This window comes from Eubalaena glacialis, chromosome 18, assembly GCF_028564815.1.
Source record: "Eubalaena glacialis isolate mEubGla1 chromosome 18, mEubGla1.1.hap2.+ XY, whole genome shotgun sequence".
NCBI lineage: Eukaryota > Metazoa > Chordata > Mammalia > Artiodactyla > Balaenidae > Eubalaena > Eubalaena glacialis.
Genome location: NC_083733.1, coordinates 2261547 through 2286040, shown reverse-complemented (window position 1 = coordinate 2286040; position 24494 = coordinate 2261547). Strand labels below are relative to the sequence as shown.

The window sequence follows — 24494 nt, the reverse complement described above, 5'->3', positions numbered from 1 at the left end:
TGGAGGCTAAACAATACGTTACTAAATAACCAAGAGATCACTGAAGAAATCAAAGAGGAAATCAAAAAATACCTAGAGACAAATGACAATGAAAACACGACGATCCAAAACCTATGGGATGCAGCAAAAGCAGTTCTAAGAGGGAAGTTTACAGCTATACAAGCCTACCTAAAGAAACAAGAAAAATCTCAAGTAAACAATCTAACCTTACACCTAAAGCAACTAGAGAAAGAAGAACAAACAAACAAACAAAACCCTAAGTTAGCAGAAGGAAAGAAATCATAAAGATCAGAGCGGAAATAAATGAAATAGAAACAAAGAAAACAATAGCAAAGATCAATAAAACTAAAAGCTGGTTCTTTGAGAAGATAAACAAAATTGATAAGCCATTAGCCAGACTCATCAAGAAAAAGAGGGAGAGGACTCAAATCAATAAAATCAGAAATGAAAAAGGAGAAGTTACAATAGACACTGCAGAAATACAAAGCATCCTAAGAGACTACTACAAGCAACTCTATGCCAATAAAATGGACAACCTGGGAGAAATGGACAAATTCTTAGAAAGGTATAACCTTCCAAGACTGAACCAGGAAGAAATAGAAAATACGAACAGACCAATCACAAGTAATGAAATTGAAACTGTGATTAAAAATCTTCCAACAAACAAAAGTCCAGGACCAGATGGCTTCACAGGTGAATTCTATCAAATATTTAGAGAAGAGCTAACACCCATCCTTCTCAAACTCTTCCAAAAAATTGCAGAGGAAGGAACACTCCCAAACTCATTCTATGAGGCCACCTGATGCCAAAACCAGACAAAGATACTACAAAAAAGAAAATTACGGACCAATATCACTGATGAGTACAGATGCAAAAATCCTCAACAAAATACTAGCAAACAGAATCCAACAACACATTAAAAGGATCATACACCATGATCAAGTGGGATTTATCCCAGGGATGCAAGAATTCTTCAATATATGCAAATCAATCAATGTGATACACCATATTAACAAATTGAAGAATAAAAACCATATGATCGGGCTTCCCGGGTGGCCCAGTAGTTAAGACTCCTCCTGCCAATGCAGAGGACATAGGCTCGAGCCCTGGTCTGGGAAGATCCAACATGCCGCGGAGCAACAAAGCCCACGCACCACAACTACTGAGCCTGCACTCTAGAGCCCGCCAGCCACAACTACTGAGCCCGCATGCCACAACTACTGAAGCCCGCGTGCCCTAGAGCCCATGCTCCGCTACAAGAGAAGCCACCGCAATGAGAAGCCCCCGCAGCACAACGAAGAGTAGCCCCCGCTCACCGCAACTAGAGGAAGCCTGCACACAGCAACAAAGACCCAAAGCAGCCCAAAATAAATGAACAAAATAAATAAATTAAAAAACAAACAAAAAACCCGTATGATCATCTCAATAGGTGCAGCAAAATCTTTTGACAAAATTCAACACCCATTTATGATTAAAAACTCTTCAGTAAGTGGGGATAGAGGGAACCTACCTCAACATAAAAAAAAAAAAAAAAATACTGCTAATATTCAACGAGCTCTTACTAATTTTTAAGACAAAATAAACTCCTTAAGAAAAAAAGAGACCAAAAAAACCAAAACAAAACACAAACAGGGAATTCACAAGAGGTGAAATTAAAATGGCCAAGAAGCATCATAACCATTTAGGGGGTGAGGGCTTCATCTGCATCATCCCATTTAACCCTCAAAGTCACCCTATGGGAGCAGCACTTGCCAATAACACTTGGGAAGGTGAAGCAGCGTCTTCAGGATCTCAGAGCAGATAAACAGATTACAAATCAGTCTTGACCACTGAGCCTTATGGCAGAAAGAAGATGACTGACTGATCCCCTGCTGGGAAGGATTTCGGGAAAGCGGCCTTCTCATGCAGTCTTCCTGGGGGTGCAAATACCAACAGCTGGGCAATGAGTATCTAAGGTGTTATCAGCGTGCACACCCTACTGCCCCTACAACCCCACTTTGGGAAGTACACTCCAAGAAGATAATCTCAGAAGTTCTAAAAGGTACATGTAAGTCCCATGAACTCCTATAAAATGCACAAGGGCACTCTTGATAGCACTGTTTACAACAAGAAAAAACTGCAAACTTAAAAGTCTATCAGTAAGGGACTAGTCTGTGGCATACATAGACAGTGCAACACTATGAAGATATTTTTATACTAAATTTTTCCAAAATTTTAAGAGTGGCTTATCTTTGATTGCAGGGGTCCCGGAAGATATTTTACTTTCTTCCCTTTGTTGTCCTTCACTGTTTGATTTTTTTTTCTTACCTATTGTTTTTACCAAAACATGAGAGCTTACTGAACATCAGAGATCTATCAACGTTTAAATGAACAGAGAGACTTGAACTGTGAAATAGGTAAAGCTTTCTTCCTGGGATTTGTTACAAAACTACTCACTATCCTCACTTCGGCCACCACCATCCCTGAGGGGGCATCAGCCCCCTGCAGCACTGCCCGGCTCCACCCACCGCTCCACAGACCAGGTCCTCGCCCTCAGGAGACACTCCAAACCCTCGGGCTCCCCTAACTATTCAAGTTCACCCTCATCGTTCCCGTCAGCTCCGCCCCCAAGGACTGGGGACCAAGGACAGACGTCAGCTTGCTCCCCGGCCTAAACCCAGCCCCAGCTCGCGTCACTGCCCTCGGCGTCCTGGCCCCCGCAGCTGGGGGACCCCTCACCCCTCTCTGAGCACCCCATGCAGGCAGAACCCGGTCCGCCGCCCACCCGGAACTCCACCGCGCCCGGAACCCGCGGTCCCGGGTCTGTGGCAGGGCCCCCCGGGGTCACAGCACGCCCCGGCGGCCGGGACCCTCCCCCTAGAGCTCCGTTCCGAGGCAGGTGCCCTTCCAGAGCCCGTGGTGACCCCGCCCAGAGCTTCCCCCGGCCAAGCCCCCTCCACCAGGCCCCGCCCCGACGCACTTACCCTCCCGGCAGCGCCGCCTCCAGATGGTGTCGGTGTGCAGGATGCGCCGGAACTTGGTGCAGACCTGGGCCAGGCTGGGCAGGTCGGTGCCGGGCAGCGAAGCGAAGATCTCCACAAGCAGCTCGGGCGGCAGCTCCAGCAGCGAGCAGCGTGGGGGCGACGAGGGGCCCGCGCTCCGGCCGCCCCCCGCCCCGGCCAGCGCCGCCACGCCTGCCTCGATGCGCTCTTCCTCGGGGTCCGTGTCCGGCTCGCTGTCGGCCGCTGCCGCCTCGGCCGGGCCCCGGCGCTGCTGGCGGCGCCGGCAACCCCGCGAAGGGCCCACGCCGCAGAGGCGAGCGCACACCGCCATGCCGGCGACTGACGGCTGCCGCGCCGCCGCCGCCGCCGGTGCGCACGCGCCGCCAGAGAGCCGAGCCCCGCCCCACTCGCAAGGGAGCCTATCGCCGCCCCGGTGAGAGTCGAACCCCGCCCCCTGGAGAGCCGAGCCCCGCCCTCCGGAGGATCCGAGCCCCTGCCCCAAGAAAGCAAGGCACGCCCCTGGGACTCGAGCCACGCCCCTCCCGACTTTCAAGCCACGCCCCCAATGCATAGGCGACCTCGCCGTCTAGGGCTTGGCCCCGCCCACCAGGGGGGACGTGCAAAGACCTGGGCCGAACCCGAACGCCTCCCGCCTACCCCCGCCCTCCCCGTGTCATTGGGACCGTCTCCCCGCGGCCCCACGACCCCACGACCCCCGGGGGGACCGGCGCCTGGGCAGCAAATGGCGCGCTGTCGGGTGTGAGGGCCGAACTTACCACCTCCCGAGTATGGGGCTGACGCGCTCTTCCCGAGATCAGCCCCGAACACCCTACGGGGCACCTCCCCCCAACCCAGAATGCCCCAGGAAGGCCCGAAGGGCCCCCGCGGAACCCCCCAGGAAGGCCGAAAGTAGCCCCCCAAGAACCCCCCCCCAGCACCCTTCCATGAAGAATCCTCCAGGAAAGCCCAGAGAACACTGCTCCGAGGACCTCCCAGGAAGGCCTGGAGGAGCCCACCAGAACTCCCCAGAGGACCCCAAGAACCTCACGCTAGGTGTGTAGTCTGTCTGATCTTGCTGTGCCCTAGTTACCTTATTTACTGGGTTCTGCAGGCTGACTGGGGCCTAGGGCGGGGGTGGAGAATGTGCAGACCTTCTCCTGACAGTGGCTTCACCTTAAGGAGCACTGATAACAAGAAACTGACCAGAGAGGAGGGCCAAGGGTGTGGATGTGATTACAAGATTACAGGATTATAGGAGCCTCCGCCTGGGTGGGCCCAACTCCTTTCTGGTCAAGACTGACTTCAACACCCTGAAGCGCTGGAGAGCCCTTCAGGAGCCCAAGAGGAAGACTAACCAGAGCCCAAAAGGAAGTTAAGAATCCACAGACCACCCCATTCTGGTCAGTGTTTCTATTTCTACTCAAATAGAAAATAGTGACTGCGCAGTTCCCAGGGCCCAGCCTCCACAAGGTCCTGACTATTCACTACCTCCCTAAGGAGGTCTCCAAGCGGAAGAGAGGGCTGCCTACCCCAGTCCACAGACTCCCATAAACGGGGAAGTTCATCTTCTGACAGAAGTAACCATTCTGTACTTCAAACCTTGACCATCTCAGCTCCAGGCAATTGAAAAACAACATGTAGGGACTTCCCTGGTGGCGCAGTGGTTAAGAATCCGCCTGCCAATGCAGGGGACACAGGTTCGATCCCTGGTAAAGGAAGATCCCACATGCCATGGAGCAGCTAAGCCCGTGCCCCACAACTACTGAACCTGCGCTCTAGAGCCCGCGAGCCACAACTACTGAGCCCGCGTGCCACAACTACTGAAGCCCGCGCGCCTAGAGCCCGTGTTCCGCAACAAGAGAAGCCACCCAATGAGAAGCCCGCGCACCGCAACGAAGAGTAGCCCCTGCTCGCCGCAACTAGAGAAAAGCCCGCGCGCAGCAACCCAACACAGCCAAAAATAAAAATAAATAAATTTTCAAAAAAAAAAAGACTCCGCACTCAAAAAAAAAAAAAGAAAAACATGTAACTGCCCTCCCTGTATCTCAACGGTTTTTCAAACTGTCCTCCACCCTGTTATCAGAACTCTCTTCCTGCAAATAGCAACACATAAACAAAAGCATACTCATCGCTTCACTCACCTATTTAGAAATATTTAATGGCTCCATTGAGTTCTTATCACATCACACAAAGTACCTAACAATCCTGTCCTAACCTCCCAGTCTGGCATCATCTCCTGTCTCCACTGAAACTCACCATGTCTGCCCCTTGTTCAAGCTGTCTCCTCTGCCAGGAGAACCCTCTCCCCAGTCTGTGCCAGTAAACAGCCGCCCCTTCTCAGAATATCCCTTTATTACAGCACCATCATTTGTTTTATTACAAACATTTGCTTCCTTTGGTAGCAGCCTTACTAGATGTATCTCCTGTCACATGATAGACTTGCTAACACACATCATGTAATCGGCAAATGTGTACTGACTAAATGTTTGTTCAATGAAAAAGGAACAAATGATAAACTGGCTAGAAGGCTAAAAAGTGAGGAACGTGAACCAGATTTAGAGAAGACTAGTGGATTTATCACCTGAACCATCCAAGCTAGGAAGTCTCCCAGCAAACAGAAATGCATTAACTAATGTAATAAATATTTATAGAATGCCTGACTAACCTATATGCTATGTTCTGTGTGGATCCATAGATTGTAAAGCATGAGCTTTGCTGTTATATATTTCAATCAGTTTGTTTTTTAAATCTATCTACTCCCTACTAGGTCCTATTAATAAAATACAGTATTCACCAATTAATAAAATACAGTATTCTCCTATTAATAAAATACAGTATTCTCAGGTCCTATTAATAAAATACAGTTTAGAGTACATTAAAATGTACAAAAATCTCCATCTTTAGAAGAATGGTTAACGTATGTTCATAATTTGAATAATGCATAATTCAGTGAAAAGATACCTCTAAATCTATATATTCTTGACAGCAGGAACAACAGAAGGCTGTGTACAATAACCCACAAAGATGTGAAAGGATGGAATTTGTGCTGACCATCAGAACAGAAAGAAAAGGATGGCCGTGAGAGCTTGGGTAATCCATATCGGTGGAGAGGAACCAGAGGGGAAGAGTTAGGCTGTAGCAGAGAACTATTACACATTGAACCCTGAAAGCTTTGTGTCCTTGAAACTTTTACAATCCCTTATATAGAACTGTATCCCTTACAAAGAACGCTAAGGAGGATACATTCATAAATGAGGAAAACCTAGATAGAGGAGGCCCTTTTTTATGGAAATTTTTTAAATTTTTATACAATTTTAAGGCTTACTTTTTATTTCCAGTTATTACAAAATTTTGGCTCTATTCCCCGTGTTGTATAATACATCCTTGAGCCTGTCTGACACCCAAAAATTTGTGCCTCCCTCTCTCCCACTCCTATATTGCCCCCCCAGTGGTAACCACTAGTTTGTTCTCTGTATCTGTGAGTTTGCTTCTCTTTTGTTATGTTCACTACTTTGTTGTATTTTTAATTTAATTATTTGTTTTCAAGAAAGCAAAGTGAGGATTTACTAAGCGAAAGTACCATCTCAGTGGGAGAGTGGGCAGACTCAGGTGAGTAGCTACCTAGTTTGTTGTATTTTTTACTTATACCACGTATAAGTGATATCATACAGTATTTGTCTTTGTCTGGCTTATTTCACTTAGCATAATGTCCTCCAATCCATCTATGTTGCTGCAAATGGCAAAATTTTGCTCTTTTTTTATGCCTGAGTAGTATTCCATTGTGTGTGTGTGTGTGTGTGTGTATACATATATATATATATATACATATATATATATCACATCTTTATCCATTCATCTCTTGATGGACATTTAGGTTGCTTCCATATCTTGGCAATTGTAAATAATGCTGCTATGAACATTGGGGTGCATATATCTTTTCGAATTAGTGGGTTTTTTTCAGACATATCCAGGAGTGGAACTGCTGGGTCATATGGTGGTTCTATTTTTAATTTTTTGAGAAACCTCCATACCGTCCTCCACAGCAGCTGCACCAAGAGATCATTTGTTTTAACACTATGTCGGGGATATAAGAATGAACTCTTTGTTAGTGAGAACTGATAACAACTAAGGAAATTAGTAGAGTACAGGACGAGGCATTTTTCAATTGGTTGCCTCAAAAGTAGTAGTTATTTCAAGTTGCCCCTGAAAGTAGTAGTTCTTGAACTTAAGAAAACCCTGTTAACTTTCCCCATGCTGGTTCTCAGAATCCAGATGTGAAAAAATGGCATCTTGCCCACTGCTCAGAAGAAACAGTCAAGGTGAATGGAAAGAAGGGAAAATATTCAAAGGCTAAACAAGAGGTTTGAGGTGCGAAATAAGAGTCTCAATGATTACATCCTTTAGTCCCATACATGGGCAAAAAGCTGGAAAAATAGCAATCCTTCAGAATTTGTTTGGAATTAAACAAGCAAAAAACTACAACAGAGAAAAAACCCTGTGGAATGCCTGCCAGCTCCATTAGTTGTTACACACTCACTTAAGAGACAATGTTAGGTTTTAGGAGTGATTTGAGATCACTTTCCTGCATGCACCAGTGTGCTGGTTTCTGAAGTTGTACACCAGAGCCAGAGCATCCTGGGAGAGGAAGCACTCCCACATGGTGCCTTTCTCGCTTCGGACAATCCCTCCTGGACCCGGTGAAGACACTCCTAAAGACTGCAAGCTATGGAGCATCAACTGCAAAACCCTCCTGGCTGAGTCCTTTCCTAGAATAGTGGGAACACTGCTCTTGAGCAATACTTGTTTGTTTACTTTAGCGAAAGAGTAGAGATGACACGACTGATTGGACCACCGGCCAATAGTGGCCCAGACAACAAGGAGGGTGGAATATCTTTCCCAATCAGAAAGAAGAGAGGCAGGACAGGCCAGGCAGGCCTGAAGAGCTGAACTCTCAGTGTGACTTGCCCTCCATACTGAGTGTGGCAAAATAACCCTAACGTGTTCTGCACTGCCGGTTAATGTTTCATGCCTTCTGTTTTGTTTTTTGTTTTTTTTTTTTCATGCCTCGTTTAACAGATTCTTAGAAATAGCGAGACAGCATGATTTACAGCATGTCACTTCACCAATGCTGGAACATCATATTCAATTTCTAGCTGTTACCGTATAGAAAGAAATAGGGCAAGAGTTACTTAAAACTGACACTGCTTGGCTTTCTAGAATGATTATTTAACAGCTTAAAAGTACCATGAGATTTCTGGAGAAAACACTGCATAAATTCACATGACAGATGCGGTCTTTTCTACTTTATGTGGATTATTTCAAAGAAGAGTAGTATTTGTTAATCGTTTAAAAATAAATCGTACTATTCTTATATTAACTAGCTTAAAATAGATCATGATGATATTAATTTACCACTCTGAATATCATTTACTACGTCGAACGTATATTAAACTGCAATCTGGGGGGATTTCCCTGGTGGTCCAGTGGTTAAGACTCTGCGGTTCCACTGCAGGGGGCACGGGTTCCATCCCTGGTCAGGGAACTAAGATCCCTCATGCCACATGGCGCAGCCAAAAATAAACAAAAGCAAAACTGCAATCTGGGGGCACATGAAATTTTTCACATACACTCAAGCACACTTGTTTTCAAATTTTACATGAAGTTACGGTACTTCTTAATTGATATTTGCATATGACTAAATTAGTAAACTTTAAATATAATTTATATTTTATTTCAATATGTTGTTCTTACATGCTCATGAGACACCTTTACACACCAACTGCTTTGGATGATTTTCTGAGACACCTATAGAGAAGTGTGGTTTTAGATTCAAGTAGGAAGTGAAGATAAGAGCATAGCAATCGTTGTAAATGTGGACTTCAATACTTGAAAATCACAAAGAGTAATCCTGTCCCATCTCTATCACAGCCCTTGAGGTAATCCCTGGGGCAGTGAACCCAAGGCCTGAGGTTATTTGGTAAAGCTTTATGGATGCCTAAGGGACTAGGAAAATATGAAACTCTCCTTCCCCTCCCCCCAGCTCCATATGCCTGATATCGATTTTTTTTTCACTCCTCTTGCATTTGGAACAGTTGTCCAGCAAGGGAACAAAAAGTCCATTTCTTACAAACTAGCAATTAAGCCAAAAAAGCACTCACCAGTCAATACTCAATATCATAAAAACCCAGAAAAGAAAGCAATACACAGTCCACACTCTCATTTAAGACTTCGAAACTGATCATTTTGTGTCTGGCAGAAGGTAGGTACACTTACTGGATTCCCCCCCCCCCCAATCTTCACAGAATAAATAAAAAACAACCAAGATAGTACAGCTTAAAACCCTCCTTTGGAACATTGTAAAGCAGACAGAATGTTTAAATCATCTTTATTAACTGTACACTATTAGAGATTTTTCAAGGTAAAGAACTGTGACAGAAAGAGGAGAAAAAAAAAACCTGGGAAAGTGACATACACAAATGCACTTTTCTTTTAAAACAGTGGCAGTACAGAGCTACAACTAACATCATTGTTCTGGCAGATAATTATACAAGATACTTGGCTACTCTTCTAAGAAAGAAATTCCAGGTGCATTGGAACCCCTTTGAGAAATATATTTTAGTAGGTTTTGTATGTTTGTATAATAACTGTATATTAGCACAATCCAATTACTTTATGAAACAGACATTATAAGAAAGGCTTTTACAAACTCAAAAAGGGGAAAATACTTACAAAGTATGAAATATTAAAGAGCAAAAACAGCCGAAGAATCACGTGCTGTTCATTCAGATACATGTTTATCCGATGTTTGAGTTGGGCAATAACTGACTTGATAACTAAACGTTGCATAGTGATCTAGATTCTACCAGGCCCCTTTCATTTGCTCCTCAGAAAACACTTGGAGTTCTAAAATAGTATTGCGCTCTTACACACAAGTCGGAGACTGAGAAAAATGGTTACGTATTCAAGGTAGCTCAGCTAGTCAGTGTTTGAAAGACTGAGGGTCTGAACACGGGTAAGACTCCGTATCTGAGACCAGGAGAGACGAATGAAAGGCAGTGAACCCTGCCAGGTGTGGGCAGGCCCGCGCCCTGTCAGCGAAGGTGATGCCCAGGGCTCATTCGACCACCTGAGTTACCTGAGGCCGGATGCCGAGCCCAGGGCACGGACTTTCTCCAGGGCCGGACTCTACCGACCATAACCTGAAATAACACACTTGCGGTTCTTTTCCTAGTTGGGACAATGTGTGCCGGAAATTACCAGTGGACAGTTTCCTTAAAAAAGAAAAGAAAACTGAGACATACTTGACGTGGAAGCCAACGGAAACAAAGACACAAAAAGCCGCCGGCGGAAAAGCACCAGCAGCTCCAAAGGAGGCAGGGGCACAACACCCCTTTATTTTCAGGTGCAAACATCACCAGGCATCAGAACCGGCACCGGGAACAGGAGCGAGGCCGAGTCGCGGCAGCTCGGCCGCGGGGGCAGCACCGTGCGTGTCTGCGCGGCGCGTCTCCGCGGGTCACAGCCTGGTTCGGGGCTCGCACTCCCCACGCGGGCCGCCGGCCTCCCCCACTCCCGCCAGCCCCGACCCCGCCCCGGGCGCTGCGCTCGTCCTGCTTCCGCCACGCCCGCCATGGCGGCGGCGGCGGCCCGCTCCTGGCCCCGCCTCCCGGGACGCCGCGCCGGTCACCTGACGCGGCTGCGGGCTGAGAAAACAGAAGAGCCGTCGCTGTCGCCACAGTCGGAGCCGTCTCAGCCACCGCCTGGGGCCGCCGGGACTCTCCACCTCGCCGCCCCCGCCCAGCCTGCCGCGCCATGCCGTCGGAGAAGACCTTCAAACAGCGCCGAACCTTCGGTGGGTGCCGCGGCGCCGGCCGCTGACGGAGGGCCGGGGGGCTGAGGGGGCGAGGCGGTGGGGCCGGCCCTGGCGGAGGGGCTCCGGAGAGGGCGGACGGGCCGAGGTGCCGAGGGCTGAGGGGCTGAGACGGGCTGAGGCGGGGAGCTGCGGGAGGACTGGGCCCGGGCGGCCGAAGGGCCGAGGCGGGGGCCTGACGGGCCGAGGGCTGCCGGGCCCAGGGGGCTGCGGGCCCGAGGGGTCGGAGTGCGGGGGCCGAGGGCGCACTGGCGCGGAGCTGCTGAATCACCTTTTGGCCCCGGGAGGCCGGGCGGGCTGTGGGCTCGGGGCCCGTCAGCCCTCCAGCCCTGGGGTGTTAGGTCCCCACGAAGAGACGAGCGCGAGCCGCGCAGGGGGTGCCCTCCTTGTAGGGGAGGCTGGCCCGGGCGCAGGGCTGGGGCAGGTTCTCCGAAGTGGTGGCCCCGGGGGTGCAAGGCAGTCGTCTTCTGGTGCGTCGTCCGGGTCACACATGGTCCCTTCACGCGTCAGGACCTCCGCGGAGAGGAGTGACTCCGAGGCCGCGCCTCCTCACGCCTGCCCCTTCCCCTGCAGCCCCGCGTGGCCGGGACGTCTTGGTCCTATTTGTGGCACAAGAGCTAGGGTGGGTGGCTCTTCTAACCGGCTTGCGACAGCATTCTTTGACAGCAGCGGCGAATCCGTTCTCTCCCAGTTCAGGCTAGAATCCCCACTTAGCTTGCTGGCATTTGGTTGAAACTGGAGGTGACACCATCGCAATATTTACTCCTCCACAAAACCGATGGGAAGGAAGTGATTGGTGCTCCCTTTAAGCAAGACGGTTCTGCAATAACAACGTGGCCTCCTTGCACATCGCTGTGTAGGGCTTGTTTATCTCAGCCCTGGAAGGCCAGGTGGGGTAGGGCGGGACCAGCGTTCCTTCCTGCCCTAATCTTTAGGCGCTTGAGCTGTATCACTTTCGTCTACTTTTGTCTAGTTTCCTGGAGTCTAGAAAGAGCCGAGCAGTCACTTGAGCTAGGATATGGTTTTGTAGATCTCGTTATTGATAATTGTTTCTTGTGCCTTGGAAGCTCCAGTAGATGAAATTCACGTTGACCTGTGGAGCATATCCTTTCAGCCTCTTGAAGCGGTTGGTTAGCAAAACTTAGACGTGTCTTTTTGTTTTTTTTTTTTAAAGAAATTTTCTCTTTAGTGACTTAAATGAACTCAAGTTGATACTCATGAATATTGCTTACTTTTTATGCAGCCGTGAGAACAGCATTTAGAGCAGATTTGCCATTGTATCTGGCTTCTGTCCTTACAGACTCTGGCATTGAAAGCTAACTGGGGACATTTGTATGGGAAAGATGCCCATTTTCTCATGACTGATACTATAGTTACTTTCTTTTTGCTTAGCGTATTTTTAGGTTATCTAGAAAAATCGCTCAAGAAGAGTAGGTGGTAAGAGTAGGAAAGGTGAGGAATAACTAGAATAAAAGTGAGAATAAATGAGAATAAAATAGCGAATTAGAAGGAATTCCCCTGGTGCCTGTGGCCTTGAGGGTACACCAGCAGGTATGCCTCATTTTATTCTCCATTAGTGTATTTGTGGGCTTTCCTCTTTGTTCACCTTTACTCCCACTCCTCCTTTTTTTCTCCCTAGTCTCCTGACTCTGATTCTTTTTTTTCTACTTTTATTGAGAAATGACATTCATCACTGTATAAATTTAAGGTATTCAGCATGATGGCTTGGTTTACATATATTGTGAAATGATTACCATAATAGGTTCAGCTAACGTGCATCTTCTCATACATAAAATAAAAAAGGAAAATTTTGTCCTTGTGAAGAGAACTCCTAGGATTACCCCCTCCCCCCCTTTTTTTAAAAGGGCTCTTTAATAGTCATTTTGCAGGGCTTCCCTTGTGGCGCAGTGGTTAAGAATCCGCCTGCCAATGCAGGGGACACGGGTTCGAGCCCTGGTCCAGGAAGATCCCACATGTCACGGAGCAGCTAAGCCCGTGCCCCACAACTACTGAGCCTGTGCTCTAGAGCCCGCGACCCACAACTACTGAGCCTACGTGCCACAACTACTGAGGCCCACGTGCCTAGAGCCTGTGGTCCGCAACAAGAAGCCACCACAGTGAGAAGCCCGCGCACCTCAACGAAGAGTAGCCCCTGCTCGCCGCAACTAGAGAAAGCCCACGCACGGCAATGAAGACCCAACGCAGCCAACTAAATAAATAAATAAAAATAATTTTTAAAAAAATAGTCATTTTGCAGAAAAATATCACATCATTTAATGGCTACTGCCTTTCCTTGCTACTGATTATGGTAATCAGCACTGACAATTTTCAGAGATTTGTAACACAGTAAATGAGGGAAATAAGTTGTTTGGAGATACCTTTTTTGTAGAACCTAAGAGCAGCCCCAGTTAGCTTGAGCAGTACTCTTCCCAAGTGAGTGAGTTTAGGTTAATTAAAAATTGAGTCTAGCTCTGCTGTGATATATTCTACCAGGGTTGAAAGGGTTGAGATGAATCTTAGGGCTCACCCAAAACAACCACTTCCTTTTGTGGCCAGAGAAACTGGGTGGGGCCCTGAGAGGTGGAAATCATGGTCCACCTAGTGGCAGAGTCTGGACTTGTACCCTTCTGATAGGAATTCTTCTGTCCTCCAGTAGGTAGCCATCATTTCCAGTACAGGAAGTGGACCAACACTCTGAGTCAAGAGGCAATAGTGTTTCCTTACAAATGTTTTGAAGATTTTTATGAACTTCAGAAGTTGTATTTGAGCAAATATTTTTGGATTCAGTCTTCTCAAATGTCATAATCTCACTCCATTTTCTTCTAGGGTTGCCCTAGTTTGTTTAATAACAGATCTGTCTCCTAGACATCATTCTGCTGAGATTCAATGTTAAACCTAGGTCTTAAGCTTCACCATCAATAACAAAAGGTCTGCATGTCTCGGAAGTTCATGTGATGGTCTAGAATAAATAGCTCCAACTACGTAACAGGGAGACTGGAGAAGGAGATTTATGCCAACACCTAGGTAACACTCCCTGCTCTTAAGCTGTGTCACTCACTGATGGATGGGATTTTATGTTTTTTATTTATAGGCATATTGGGGAAAATATTTATGTTCCACTTAAGTGAACTAAATCCTGGAAAATATATGTAAGCCTTACTTTAAATGCCCTAGGGAATCTATCTCAAAGCATCTTTGCAAATAAGACACCTTAGACTCCTAGTCTCTATTTTTGTAAGGCTTATAAGCGTTCTTAGAGACAGGAAGAGGAATCTGGGGAAGTATATCATCCACGTACAAGCCTGAGCCCTGGGGGAATACAGACATGACAAGAGCTGGATCCCTGACTGCCAGGGGCAGTCTGTTGAGAAAGGCAAATGATAAACAGATCATCACAGCATTAAGAAAATAATTGAGTAAAAGAAGTGCTCTCATGTGCCTTTGATCCAGTGGCGTTGGTAATGCTTTTGTTAAATATACTGTTGGCTTCTGAAAACAGCCTTCTATTCAGAGTTAGGCATCAGCATATACCATATTTATTTAATCACTCTGGGCTCACCACTGGATTTTCATTACAACTGGCCAGGATGCTAAAGACATTCCTACAGGACTTTGGTACTACTCTTTTCACCTTAGGGAAGTCACTTGTCTTCCTCTGTTGTCCCACCTTTAATGAAAATAATCATTTTTGCCTTCCTTTTTGGACCATATTTTTGGGATAAATCAAGATAAAGAAAACTTTTGACACTATAGTTTGTCTTTGAAGCCCCACATTTAGAGCCCATTTTGTTATTTCCTGCTCCACTTACCAAAATAAACCTGTTTTCCTTGCATAAAAAATTCTCTTCCCCTTATGCCTGAATGATTCCTTGTACGTTTTAAATTTTTTTGATGAGCTTTTAAATGTGAAACATTTCAGGGTATATTAAACTTACTATTTATTGGCTACAGTGAATTAATTAAATTGTGATTTCCCCTTGCTCGTGAAATCTACTCTGACAAGATGGAGGTTTTTGTTGTGAAGATGGCTGATAGCTAAGTGTAGATGGTAGAGCGTCTTTTCTGGGGTAGGACCGACATAGGGACAGGTCTTAGAGCTGAGAGAAATGATGAAGTATCCATGACACCCCTAGAAATAGAGAGGGGTTCTAAGGATGATAGAAAGGAAAACACTTCCTTTGTGTCCCCTCTACTCTGCAGTACTCCATAAACACTGCGGCTCACTTCTGACACCAGACAAGCAATTCAGCTAGTTGTCATCCAGTTTAACTCAATTCTAGCACTACCTGGTGATAGCCTCAGATCCAGCAGGTTAAGGGCTCCGTCCCACCTGACAGTCCCACCCCCCGCCCCCCACCAAAGGCTAATTGCACGTACAGGTCATTGCTCTGACTAGCTATAAATCAGTTTCCCAAGACCACCTTGTGTTTGATTAAGTTACTAGAGTGGCTCCCAGAGCTCAGGAAAAGCCTTTAATTACTAGATTATCAGATTATTGCAAAGGATATTAAAGCATAGCGGTGGTAAGGTCTGGAAGAGTGCTGAGCACAGGAGCTTCTGTCTCAATGGAGTTTGGTGATTGCACTCTCCTGCTACCTGGAAGCTCTCCAGACCCTTTGTAAATAAGTTCGTTTGTATTATTTTTTAGATTCTACGTGTGATACCATATATGATATTTGTCTTTCTCTGTCTGACTTGACTTAGTGTGATAATCTCTAGGTCCATCCATGTTGTTGCAAATGGCATTATTTCATTTTTTATTTAATAACAGCTAGCATTTATTAAGCATTTACTATGTGCCAGATATTTGCAAGGGGCGTACCAGCATTCTCACTGAATCTTTTTTCTTTTCCATTATGGTTTATTACAGAATATTGAATATAGTTCCCTGTGCTATAAAATAGGACCTTGTTGTTTATCCATTCTGTATATAGTAGTTTGCATCTGTTAGTCCCAAACTCCCAATCCAGCACTCCCCACCCTGCTCCGCCTTGGCAACCAGAAGTCTGTTCTCTACGTCTGTTAGTCTATTTCTGTTTCGTAGATAAGTTCATTTGTGTCATATTTTAGATTCCATATATAACTGATATCATATGGTATTTGTCTTTCTCTTTCTGACTTATTTCGCTTTGCATGCTAATCTCTAGGTCCATCCACGTAGCTGCAAATGGCATTATTTCATTCTTCTTTTTGGCTGAGTAGTATTCCATTGTATGTATGTAACACATCTTCTTTATCCATTCCTCTGTCGATGGACATTTAGGTTGCTTCCATGCCTTGGTTATTGTGAATAGTGCTGCTGCGAACATAGGGGTACACGTATCTTTTTGAGTTAGAGTTTTCTTCGGATATATGCCCAGGAGTGGAATTGCTGGATCATATGGTAGCTCTACTTTTAGCTTTTTGAGGAACCTCCGTACTGTTCTCCATAGCAGCTGCACCAGCTAACATTCCCACCAACAGTGTAGGAGGGTTCCCTTTTCTCCACACCCTCTCCAGCATTTGTTATTTGTAGACTTTTTGATGATGGCCATTCTGACGGGTGTGAGATGATACCTCATTGTAGTTTTGATTTGCATTTCCCTAATAATCAGTGATGTTGAGCATCTTTTTATGTGCCTATTGGATGTCTTCGTGGATGTCTTCTTTGGAGAAATGTCTATTTAGGTCTTCTGCCCGTTTTTTGATTGGGTTCTTCGTTTTGTTGAGTTGTATGACCTGTTTGTATATTTTGGAAATTAAGCCCTTGTCGGTCGCATCATTTGCAAGTATTTTCTCCCATCCTGTAGGTTGTCTTTTTGGGTTTTTTTTAATGTTTCCTTTGCTGTGCAAAAGCTTGTAAGTTTGATTAGGTCCCATTTGTTTATTTTTGCTTTTATTTTTATTGCCTTGGGAGACTGACCTGTGAAAACATTGCAGTGATTTACGTCAAAGAATGTTTTACCTCTGCTCTCTTCTAGCTAGGAGTTTTATGGTTGTCCTCTCTTACATTTAGGTCGTTAAGCCATTTTGAGTTTGTTTTTGTGCATGGTGTGAGGGTTGTGTTCTAACTTCACTGATTTACATGCAGCTGTCCCGCTTTCCCAGAACCACTAGCTGAAGAGACTGTCGTTTTCCCATTGTATATTCTTGCCTCCTGCGTTGAAGATTAATTGACCGTAGGTGTGTGGGTTTATTTCTGGGGTCTCTGCTCTGTTCCATTGATCCATATGTCTGTTTTTGTGCCAATACCACACTTTTGGTTACTGTAGCTTTGTAGTATTGTCTGAAGTCTAGGAGGGTTAATGCCTCCTGCTTTGCTCTTTTTCCTCAGGATTGCTTTGGCAATTCTGGGTCTTTTATGGTTCCATATAAATTTTAGGATTATTTGTTCTAGTTCTGTGAAAAATGTCATGGGTAATTTGATAGGGATCACATTAAATCTGTAGATCGCTTTGTGTAGTATGGCCACTTTAACAGTATTTTTCCAGGGGCTTCCCTGGCAGTCCAGTGGTTAAGACTCTGCCCTTCCAATACAGGGGGTGCGCATTCAATCCCTGGTCGGGGAACTAAGATCCCACATGCTGTGCAACCAAAGGAAAAAAACAACAACCCAGTATTCTTCCAATCGAAGGGCATGGGATATCTTTCTGTTTCTTTGAATCATCTTTAATTTCTTTTATTAATGTTTTATAGTTCTCAGTGTATAAGTCTTTCACCTCCTTGGTCAGCTTTATTCCTAAGGTGTGTTTTTTTGTTTTTTATTTTCTGGCTGCGTTGGGTCTTCGTTGCTGCGCACAGGCTTTCTCTAGTTGTGGCGAGCGGGGGCTACTCTTCGTTGCAGCACGTGGGCTTATTGCGGTGGCTTCTCTTGTTGCAGAGCACGGGCTCTAGGTACGTGGGCTCGGTAGTTGCGGTGCACGGGCTTAGTTGCACCGCGGCATGTGGGATCTTCCCGGACCAGGGCTCGAACCCGTGTCTCCTGCATTGGCAGACGGATTCTTAACCACTGAGCCACCAGGAAAGCCCCTGGTGTGATTTTAAAAGGTAGTTTTTTTACATTCCCTTTCTGATATCTCATTGTTAATGTAAAGAAATGCAACCAATTTCTGTATGTTAATCTTGTATACCAACCTTTGCCAGGTATGAAGTATTAGTGTTTGGTTTCTCTCAGTTTTAGGGAAGATGTCTTTACTGCTTTGCTCTGCCACAGCTAAGGATAGGTGGATTCAGATATGGAAGTCACCAGTAAAAATGCAGGAAAGAAGCTGCATTTTTGGCCCTTAATAATGCCTGTGTTTCTTCCTTTCCTTTGCAGAACAAAGAGTAGAAGATGTCCGACTTATCCGAGAGCAGCATCCTACCAAAATCCCGGTAGGTAGTCTCTGTGTCAGTTGTTATTAATGTACGCAGAAGAGAGCACGGCTTAAATACAACTTTAGTACAGTGCTGCTCTGTGCGACTACCTGACGGGTTTCTTTTTTTAATTTATATTTATTTTTTATTTATTTGTTTGATTATTTATTTATTTTTGGCTGTGTTGGGTCTTCATTGCTGCACGCAGGCTTTCTCTAGTTGCGGCGAGGGGGGGCTGCTCTTCGTTGAGGTGTGTGGGCTTCTCATGCGGTGGCTTCTCTTGTTGTGGAGCACAGGCTCTAGGCACACAGGCTCAGTACTTGTGGCGCATGGGCTTAGTTGCTCCATGGCATGTGGGATCTTCCTGGACCGGGGATTGAACCTGTGTCCCCTGCATTGGCAGGCAGATTCTTAACCACTGCACCACCAGGGAAGTCCCTACCTGATGGGTTTCTATAGGAATCCTCAGCTATGCAACTGGTGTGTCAGTTTCATGACCTAGAATGGAGATACCTTAATCTACAGTTTAATCTAATCACATTCTGTTTCCTCCTAAGTCTGAGTTTACTGTGTTAATGTTACACACTTCACAAATCAAGGGTATTTTACTTGTGGGGGAAGGGATAGAGGGGCTAGATCTGTTGGTATTTTATCAGTGAAAGTTGGTATCCACCCTCTTTTGAAGCAAGCAGAGACTACTGCTGTGGGAAAATCAGTAGCCCTCAAGATTTAACTGTGACTGCGCATTCCAGGCTGCCTGACTTTGATGCCCCAGAGGAAGAAGTCTCTCCTTATATTTTATTTCTTTGCAGGAGATGGAGGAAAGATGCTGCTCCTATCATGTGTAGGGACCTCAGATGCTTATTGCTGTGCCCAGCCAACAGTGTCCTGTGCCCTGGGTCCTTTGGTCATGGACCTTAAATAGGTTTCTGCTGAGGCACTAGGTCTAGAGAGAAATGGTCAAGGAGCTTTTGGCTTCAGACAGTGGCTGAGTTCAGGCCCTAGGTTCAAGGTTACTAAGTGATCTTGGGCTAATTACTAAAATTCTGAGAGGAGCTGCCATATTCTCATCTATAGAATGGGAAGAGAATCCCATCCCGTGTGGTTGGAAAATTTTGCATAATTCTGGGGACATTATTGTTACCTCTTACAGACCACTTCCAAAGAAACTCCACTGCTAAATTCTGCAGAAGCTTTCATGGTTGGCTTTCTGATTGATCATCTCATACCAAAGTGGGGGAAAAGAAGATGGGAAGATCTGTGGGGCTGGGGTTGTGAGGTGCACAGAAGGGAGAATAGGATGGGTCTGCTCAGCAGTGTCATGACTGTAGGATTCTGTAGTTAGAAGATATGTTTCTTGGACTGGTTGGAAATTTCAGTCTGTCTTCACACTCAGGGCCAACATACGGCCTGGGGATGAGGCTTCTGGGTAATTTCCTTAATTTTAAGGTTCTTCTTCACTTTTGAGTACGTGCTGTGTGTGTCTGCTAGCAGGTGCTCGTCAGTCACTGGAAACAGAGAGCCAGCCCAGCAGTCTGCCAGTATTTGTTCCATAGTCTCCTTCTGAAATGTGAATATCTGCGTATATTTACAGCCATCTTTTGTGCTAGTAGTTTTAGGTTTTTTACAGAAGTCACATTCATACTTGTAGATACCATGTTCTGAACACACCTCATAGATAAAGCTATTGATCTTACCAAGGAAGGTGATGACAGCTTGACTTGGCCTTACACAGAACCTCATGTAGGCCCCATGCAGTGCAACAATGTACATATAAGCATTTTTCCCTCTTCTAAAGATTTTCCATTCCTATCTTACAACTTCTCATTGTCATGACAGGGTAAAGAATTGCTGTATGTGGAGAAGGATGTCTGTGGTGCTCAGTAAATAGGTAGTATTGAGGCTCAAGGGCAGTCACCAGTTTGCTGTCAGAGCCTACATAAAGTGGCTTAGAACTAGAAAAAATTTTTTCCTTTATGGAAAGGAGGAAGTATGGCAAGGAGCTAATGGATTTATTTCAAGTCATAATGTGGAACTATTTTTGTTCCCTGCATAGTTCAAGATTCTTTTAAAACTCATTTTAAAAATATCAAGGATATTTTATCAAAATGGCAGGATGTTCGAGACTTCTGCAAAAAAAAAAAAAAAGTATCTCCAGACCAGCTAATCATGGTCTCTGCTTCTCAAATATTTACTTAGGATTTGAGTCTATTACCAGAGTTAAGATCTTACTTACACTTTTAATAAAAGTTTTATTAAAAGACTCTTATGTCACAGGAAATGGTGATAGTAGAATTGGCATAGATTCAGATCTTTACACTTAAAGCTGGTACCCAGCGTCTCTGCTGTTATAAGGCTTGGGGTCTTTTTCTGACTAGGTAGTATATTTTCATGGTTCCAAATAACAGAATTTATAGCAAAGTTTCTTCCCCCACCTCAGGGCTACCTTGCCCCTCCCTGATGGCAGCCATGTTGTCTTGTGCACCATATTTCATAAGGAACAAAAGTGCTGTTTTAAACCCCATTTTGGCATGTGCCAGCTACAACATAGGAAGTATTTTATCGGTTTTCCATTGTTAACGGCTATTTTTAAATCACTTTTCTGGCTTTTTTCTAGGTAATAATAGAACGATACAAAGGTGAGAAGCAGCTTCCAGTCCTGGATAAAACAAAGTTCCTGGTGCCTGATCATGTCAACATGAGTGAGCTCATCAAGATAATTAGGTATTTAATCATCTTTTTACTTTATTTCTTTGGGTAACTTCTCATTCTTTATCAGGCTTACAGATAAATCTTCAGTCTAGCTCTGATAAAAATCTATGCAACTTAATAAAACTGTAAGACATTTCATTTCTGAGTTTTTCTATTTCTTACCTGCTGGATCTCAAGTCCCTTCTGATCCTTTCATCATAACATCTATGTAGATGTCTCTTAATCAGAAAAGTTTTATATAGGAAAATAAGTTAAGAGAATGTAGATGTGGTCCAATGGTAATAAATTGCATCAGCTTAGATCTTAGTTTGTAAATTATATTTTGAACTATTTTTATCACATTAGACACTGGTGGCTACTCAGATAGCATACTAGTTTTAAAACTGGCCTCAGGACTTCCCTGGTGGAGCAGTGGTTGAGAATCCACCTGCCAATGCAGGGGACATGGGTTCAAGCCCTGGTCTGGGAAGATCCCACATGCCGCGGAGCAACTGGGCCCGTGCACCACCACTACTGAGCCCGCGCTCTAGAGCCCACGAGCCACAACTACTGAGCCCGTGCACCACAACTACTGAAGCCCGTGTGCCTAGAGCCCGTGCTCCGCAACAAGAGAAGCCACTGCAACGAGAAGCCCCGCGCACCACAACAAAGACCCAACGCAGCCAAAAACAAATAAATAATTAATTAGCAAAATAAACAAATAAATAAAACTGGCCTGAGGAAAGTAGTAAGAATGATCTAGCAAGGATTATCATTAATACTTACCACGCATATAGTCGTAGAAAACATCCTGTGTTTTATGAGAAGAAATATTCAAGTCATCGTCAGTAAGGCATATATTTCATTTTGCCAGAAGTAGCGTTTACAAAATCTTTATACTTTTAGATTGATCCAGGGTGGGTGATATTTTTTACACATTCTCCCTAGGTATTGATGTATCACTATTTCTTCACGTGTTTTCTTTCAACAGAAGGCGCTTACAGCTCAACGCTAATCAAGCCTTCTTCCTGTTAGTGAATGGACATAGCATGGTGAGTGTGTCCACGCCAATTTGTGAAGTGTATGAAAGCGAGAAGGATGAAGATGGATTCCTGTATATGGTATACGCCTCTCAGGAGACTTTTGGAATGAAATTGTCTGTGTAAGACTAAAAAAAAATGTGTCTGTTCTAGAACTTAAACCCTTACCAAGGAATAAAAAAGGGATGTTACCAACTGAGATTGATCAGTTCACCTAATCACAGATCATCAAAACAGTAGTAGTGTTCCTGCCTAGGAGTTTTTAGGAAGTTGTTTTTTTGTACTTAAGGCAGAAAAACTGAGCTCCACATGAGAACATTCAGCTTTGGGAAACTTCATTATTTAACCTAGGCTGTCTTGTTTTCAAATTTAGAAGTTTAAAAATAAAATACTTTGCATTCTAAGTTGCCAATAAAATAGACCTTCAAGTTATTTTAATGTTTTTCCCCCAAAAGGAACTTGCAATTTGAGCATTCAGAGAGACATTCAGTCTTCTCTCTAGGTTCACAGGACCTGCCAGCTTTTTATAGAAGGGTTTCTACTCAACTAGAGAAATCTCCTTAAGAGGATCTTTAAGCCTAAATTGTCAGGCACAGCCACCCCGCACCCCCAGCCCATTTGCCGTAATAGCTGGCAGAAAGCAGGGTGGCCGGGGGTGATAGGAAATAAGCCAGCGGAGCTGCTGTCCAGGGCTCCTGATTGCTAATAAGCGTGTTTCACATCAGTGCTCTTGTCACGAAGTCTTCATTTGGTTTGTTCTCTAGACAGTAATGCAGAAAAATACCACTGCTCAACAGGAACCTTGAATAATTTATAATTTTGGTCAAGTTTCTCAAAAGACCTAGAGAAAGAGAATGACATTTTTTTTGTTTTGAATATTCTCTTAAGAGCTCAAAATAGTGCCTGCTTTGGTAAATAAACAAGCGGTTACATGGGTTTCATTCTTTGGGACAAAGGTAGAAAGCTACAGGATACTGAAACAAAAAGCATTAAAATTCAGATACACTTCCTCAACCTTTTGGCTTAAAGCTGTAGATGATCCGTGTTTTATGTTAAGTGTGTGACTAAAATATGTTATTAAAAAGCATCTTTAAGGGTATTTCAGTTATCACTGTTAGGTCAAGCAGTCCTCAAAATTCCCCCACTCCATGTGCATGTCAGTTTTGAAAGTAGCAAAAGGAAACATGTTCTTCACAGATATTAATGTCAAACGTTAAGCATTTTCAAAGTCCAACTAGAATAAATAACCAGTGCTTCTTCCTACTACCTGCATGGGGTTCACTATGCACTGTTTTTGTGAGAGCTGTCACAGAAGGATCACAGACCCACTTGAGACTGTGCCTGTGGCAGGCCACCATTTATTTACCCTGGTGTATTTAGATGTGTGTGGAAAACTTGTATCTGTGAGTGGCAGTTATTTATTGTAACTGAGGAAGAAAAAGCAGTGTTACTGCATACGGGCCCTCAACCCCAGTCAGCATGCATCTGTCCACGTGGCTAACTTTTAATATGTATATTTTTACATTATGTAAATTCTTAATTAGCCTGTCTTGTTTAGATTGTATACATCATTATATCTGACATTCTTGTAACTACTATGTGATCGATAAGATTCCTTTAAGAAACTCTGCTTTTTAAAGACAAAGTACCATGCCGAGAGGGGTGACTTACTTATATCCCACATTAGTGGGTGGTTACCCTATTTATAGGATCTTTAAAACAAGTACATTTTTAACAAACTAAGGTGAATAAAGGCACAATTAAAAACTGTCATCAAAGTTCAGTTTAATGGATTAGTATTTGAGACTTGCAGTCTACACCATCCAAAGCCAAGTGGGTAATATCCTTTCTAATGAGGAGTGCTGAGGCTGGTTTCACTGTGCCAGGGTGGAGGGACACCCACCTCTGAAGGTCTCTGCCTTGTCACGAGCGCCTTGCTCGCATTGGTCAAGGTCCTGCCTTCAAAAAACTCAATTCTCTTAAAGGTACAGATGTGCCACAAAGTATGGGGAGAAGGGATGGGGGAGCGACCTACCTGTTTTGTGGGAACAGGCACTTGAAAACCTGCTCTAAATGAACAAAAGTGTAACACGAGAAGTACTGAGAGTGTGTGGGGCGTTATGCGGCACATGGTACCTGAGGTGGCCGTGTGGGGAGCCGTGTACAGTACAAACAGCAGATGTGCACGTGCCCTCCACCCTCAGAGGCCCTGGAAGTGACCAGAGGGGCTGCTAGCAGGTGCCAGGAGTGGCCAGCTGTGTCTCCTGATGCTACTTACCTGACGGGCCCTGACCAGTCCGAGAACCGTGTGCACGTTTTCCTCCGGGTAACCACAGGTCTGACGACAAGACCAAGAGAAAATGGGGACGCCTGCTGGAGAAAAAGCCCCAGAATTCTCCCTCTGGGGCCTGGCACTGCTCAGGATAGCACCGCAGTCCTGGGCGAGCACAGCACCAGCCCAAGTCCAGAGAGGACGTGGCCTTAGATGGCAGGGCACATTCACCACGAGTTTGGAAACATCCAGAGGATACTTGATCTAGTAATGCTAATAACCTTGATTGTTCACGGGTACCTGAG

The 24494-nt window shown here is 44.9% G+C and overlaps 2 protein-coding genes across 4 annotated transcripts in view; one reads left to right on the top strand and one right to left on the bottom strand.

The window, feature by feature from the left end:
- Positions 1 to 3312, bottom strand: part of FBXO31 (F-box protein 31) — a 42130-nt gene extending 38818 nt beyond the window's left edge. For all 3 annotated transcript variants that reach the window (XM_061173218.1, XM_061173219.1, XM_061173220.1), the window contains exon 1: positions 2964 to 3312. In XM_061173218.1, the coding sequence (XP_061029201.1) occupies positions 2964 to 3312 (349 nt within the window). The remainder of the gene's footprint in view (positions 1 to 2963) is intronic.
- Positions 3313 to 10687: 7375 nt separating this feature from the next.
- On the top strand, positions 10688 to 23695 carry MAP1LC3B (microtubule associated protein 1 light chain 3 beta). Its single transcript, XM_061174381.1, has 4 exons — positions 10688 to 10833; positions 18149 to 18204; positions 20804 to 20910; positions 21869 to 23695. The coding sequence occupies exons 1-4, from the start codon at positions 10794 to 10796 to the stop codon at positions 22041 to 22043; spliced, it is 378 nt and encodes a 125-aa protein (XP_061030364.1). The 5' UTR covers positions 10688 to 10793; the 3' UTR covers positions 22044 to 23695.
- Positions 23696 to 24494: the final 799 nt, after the last annotated feature.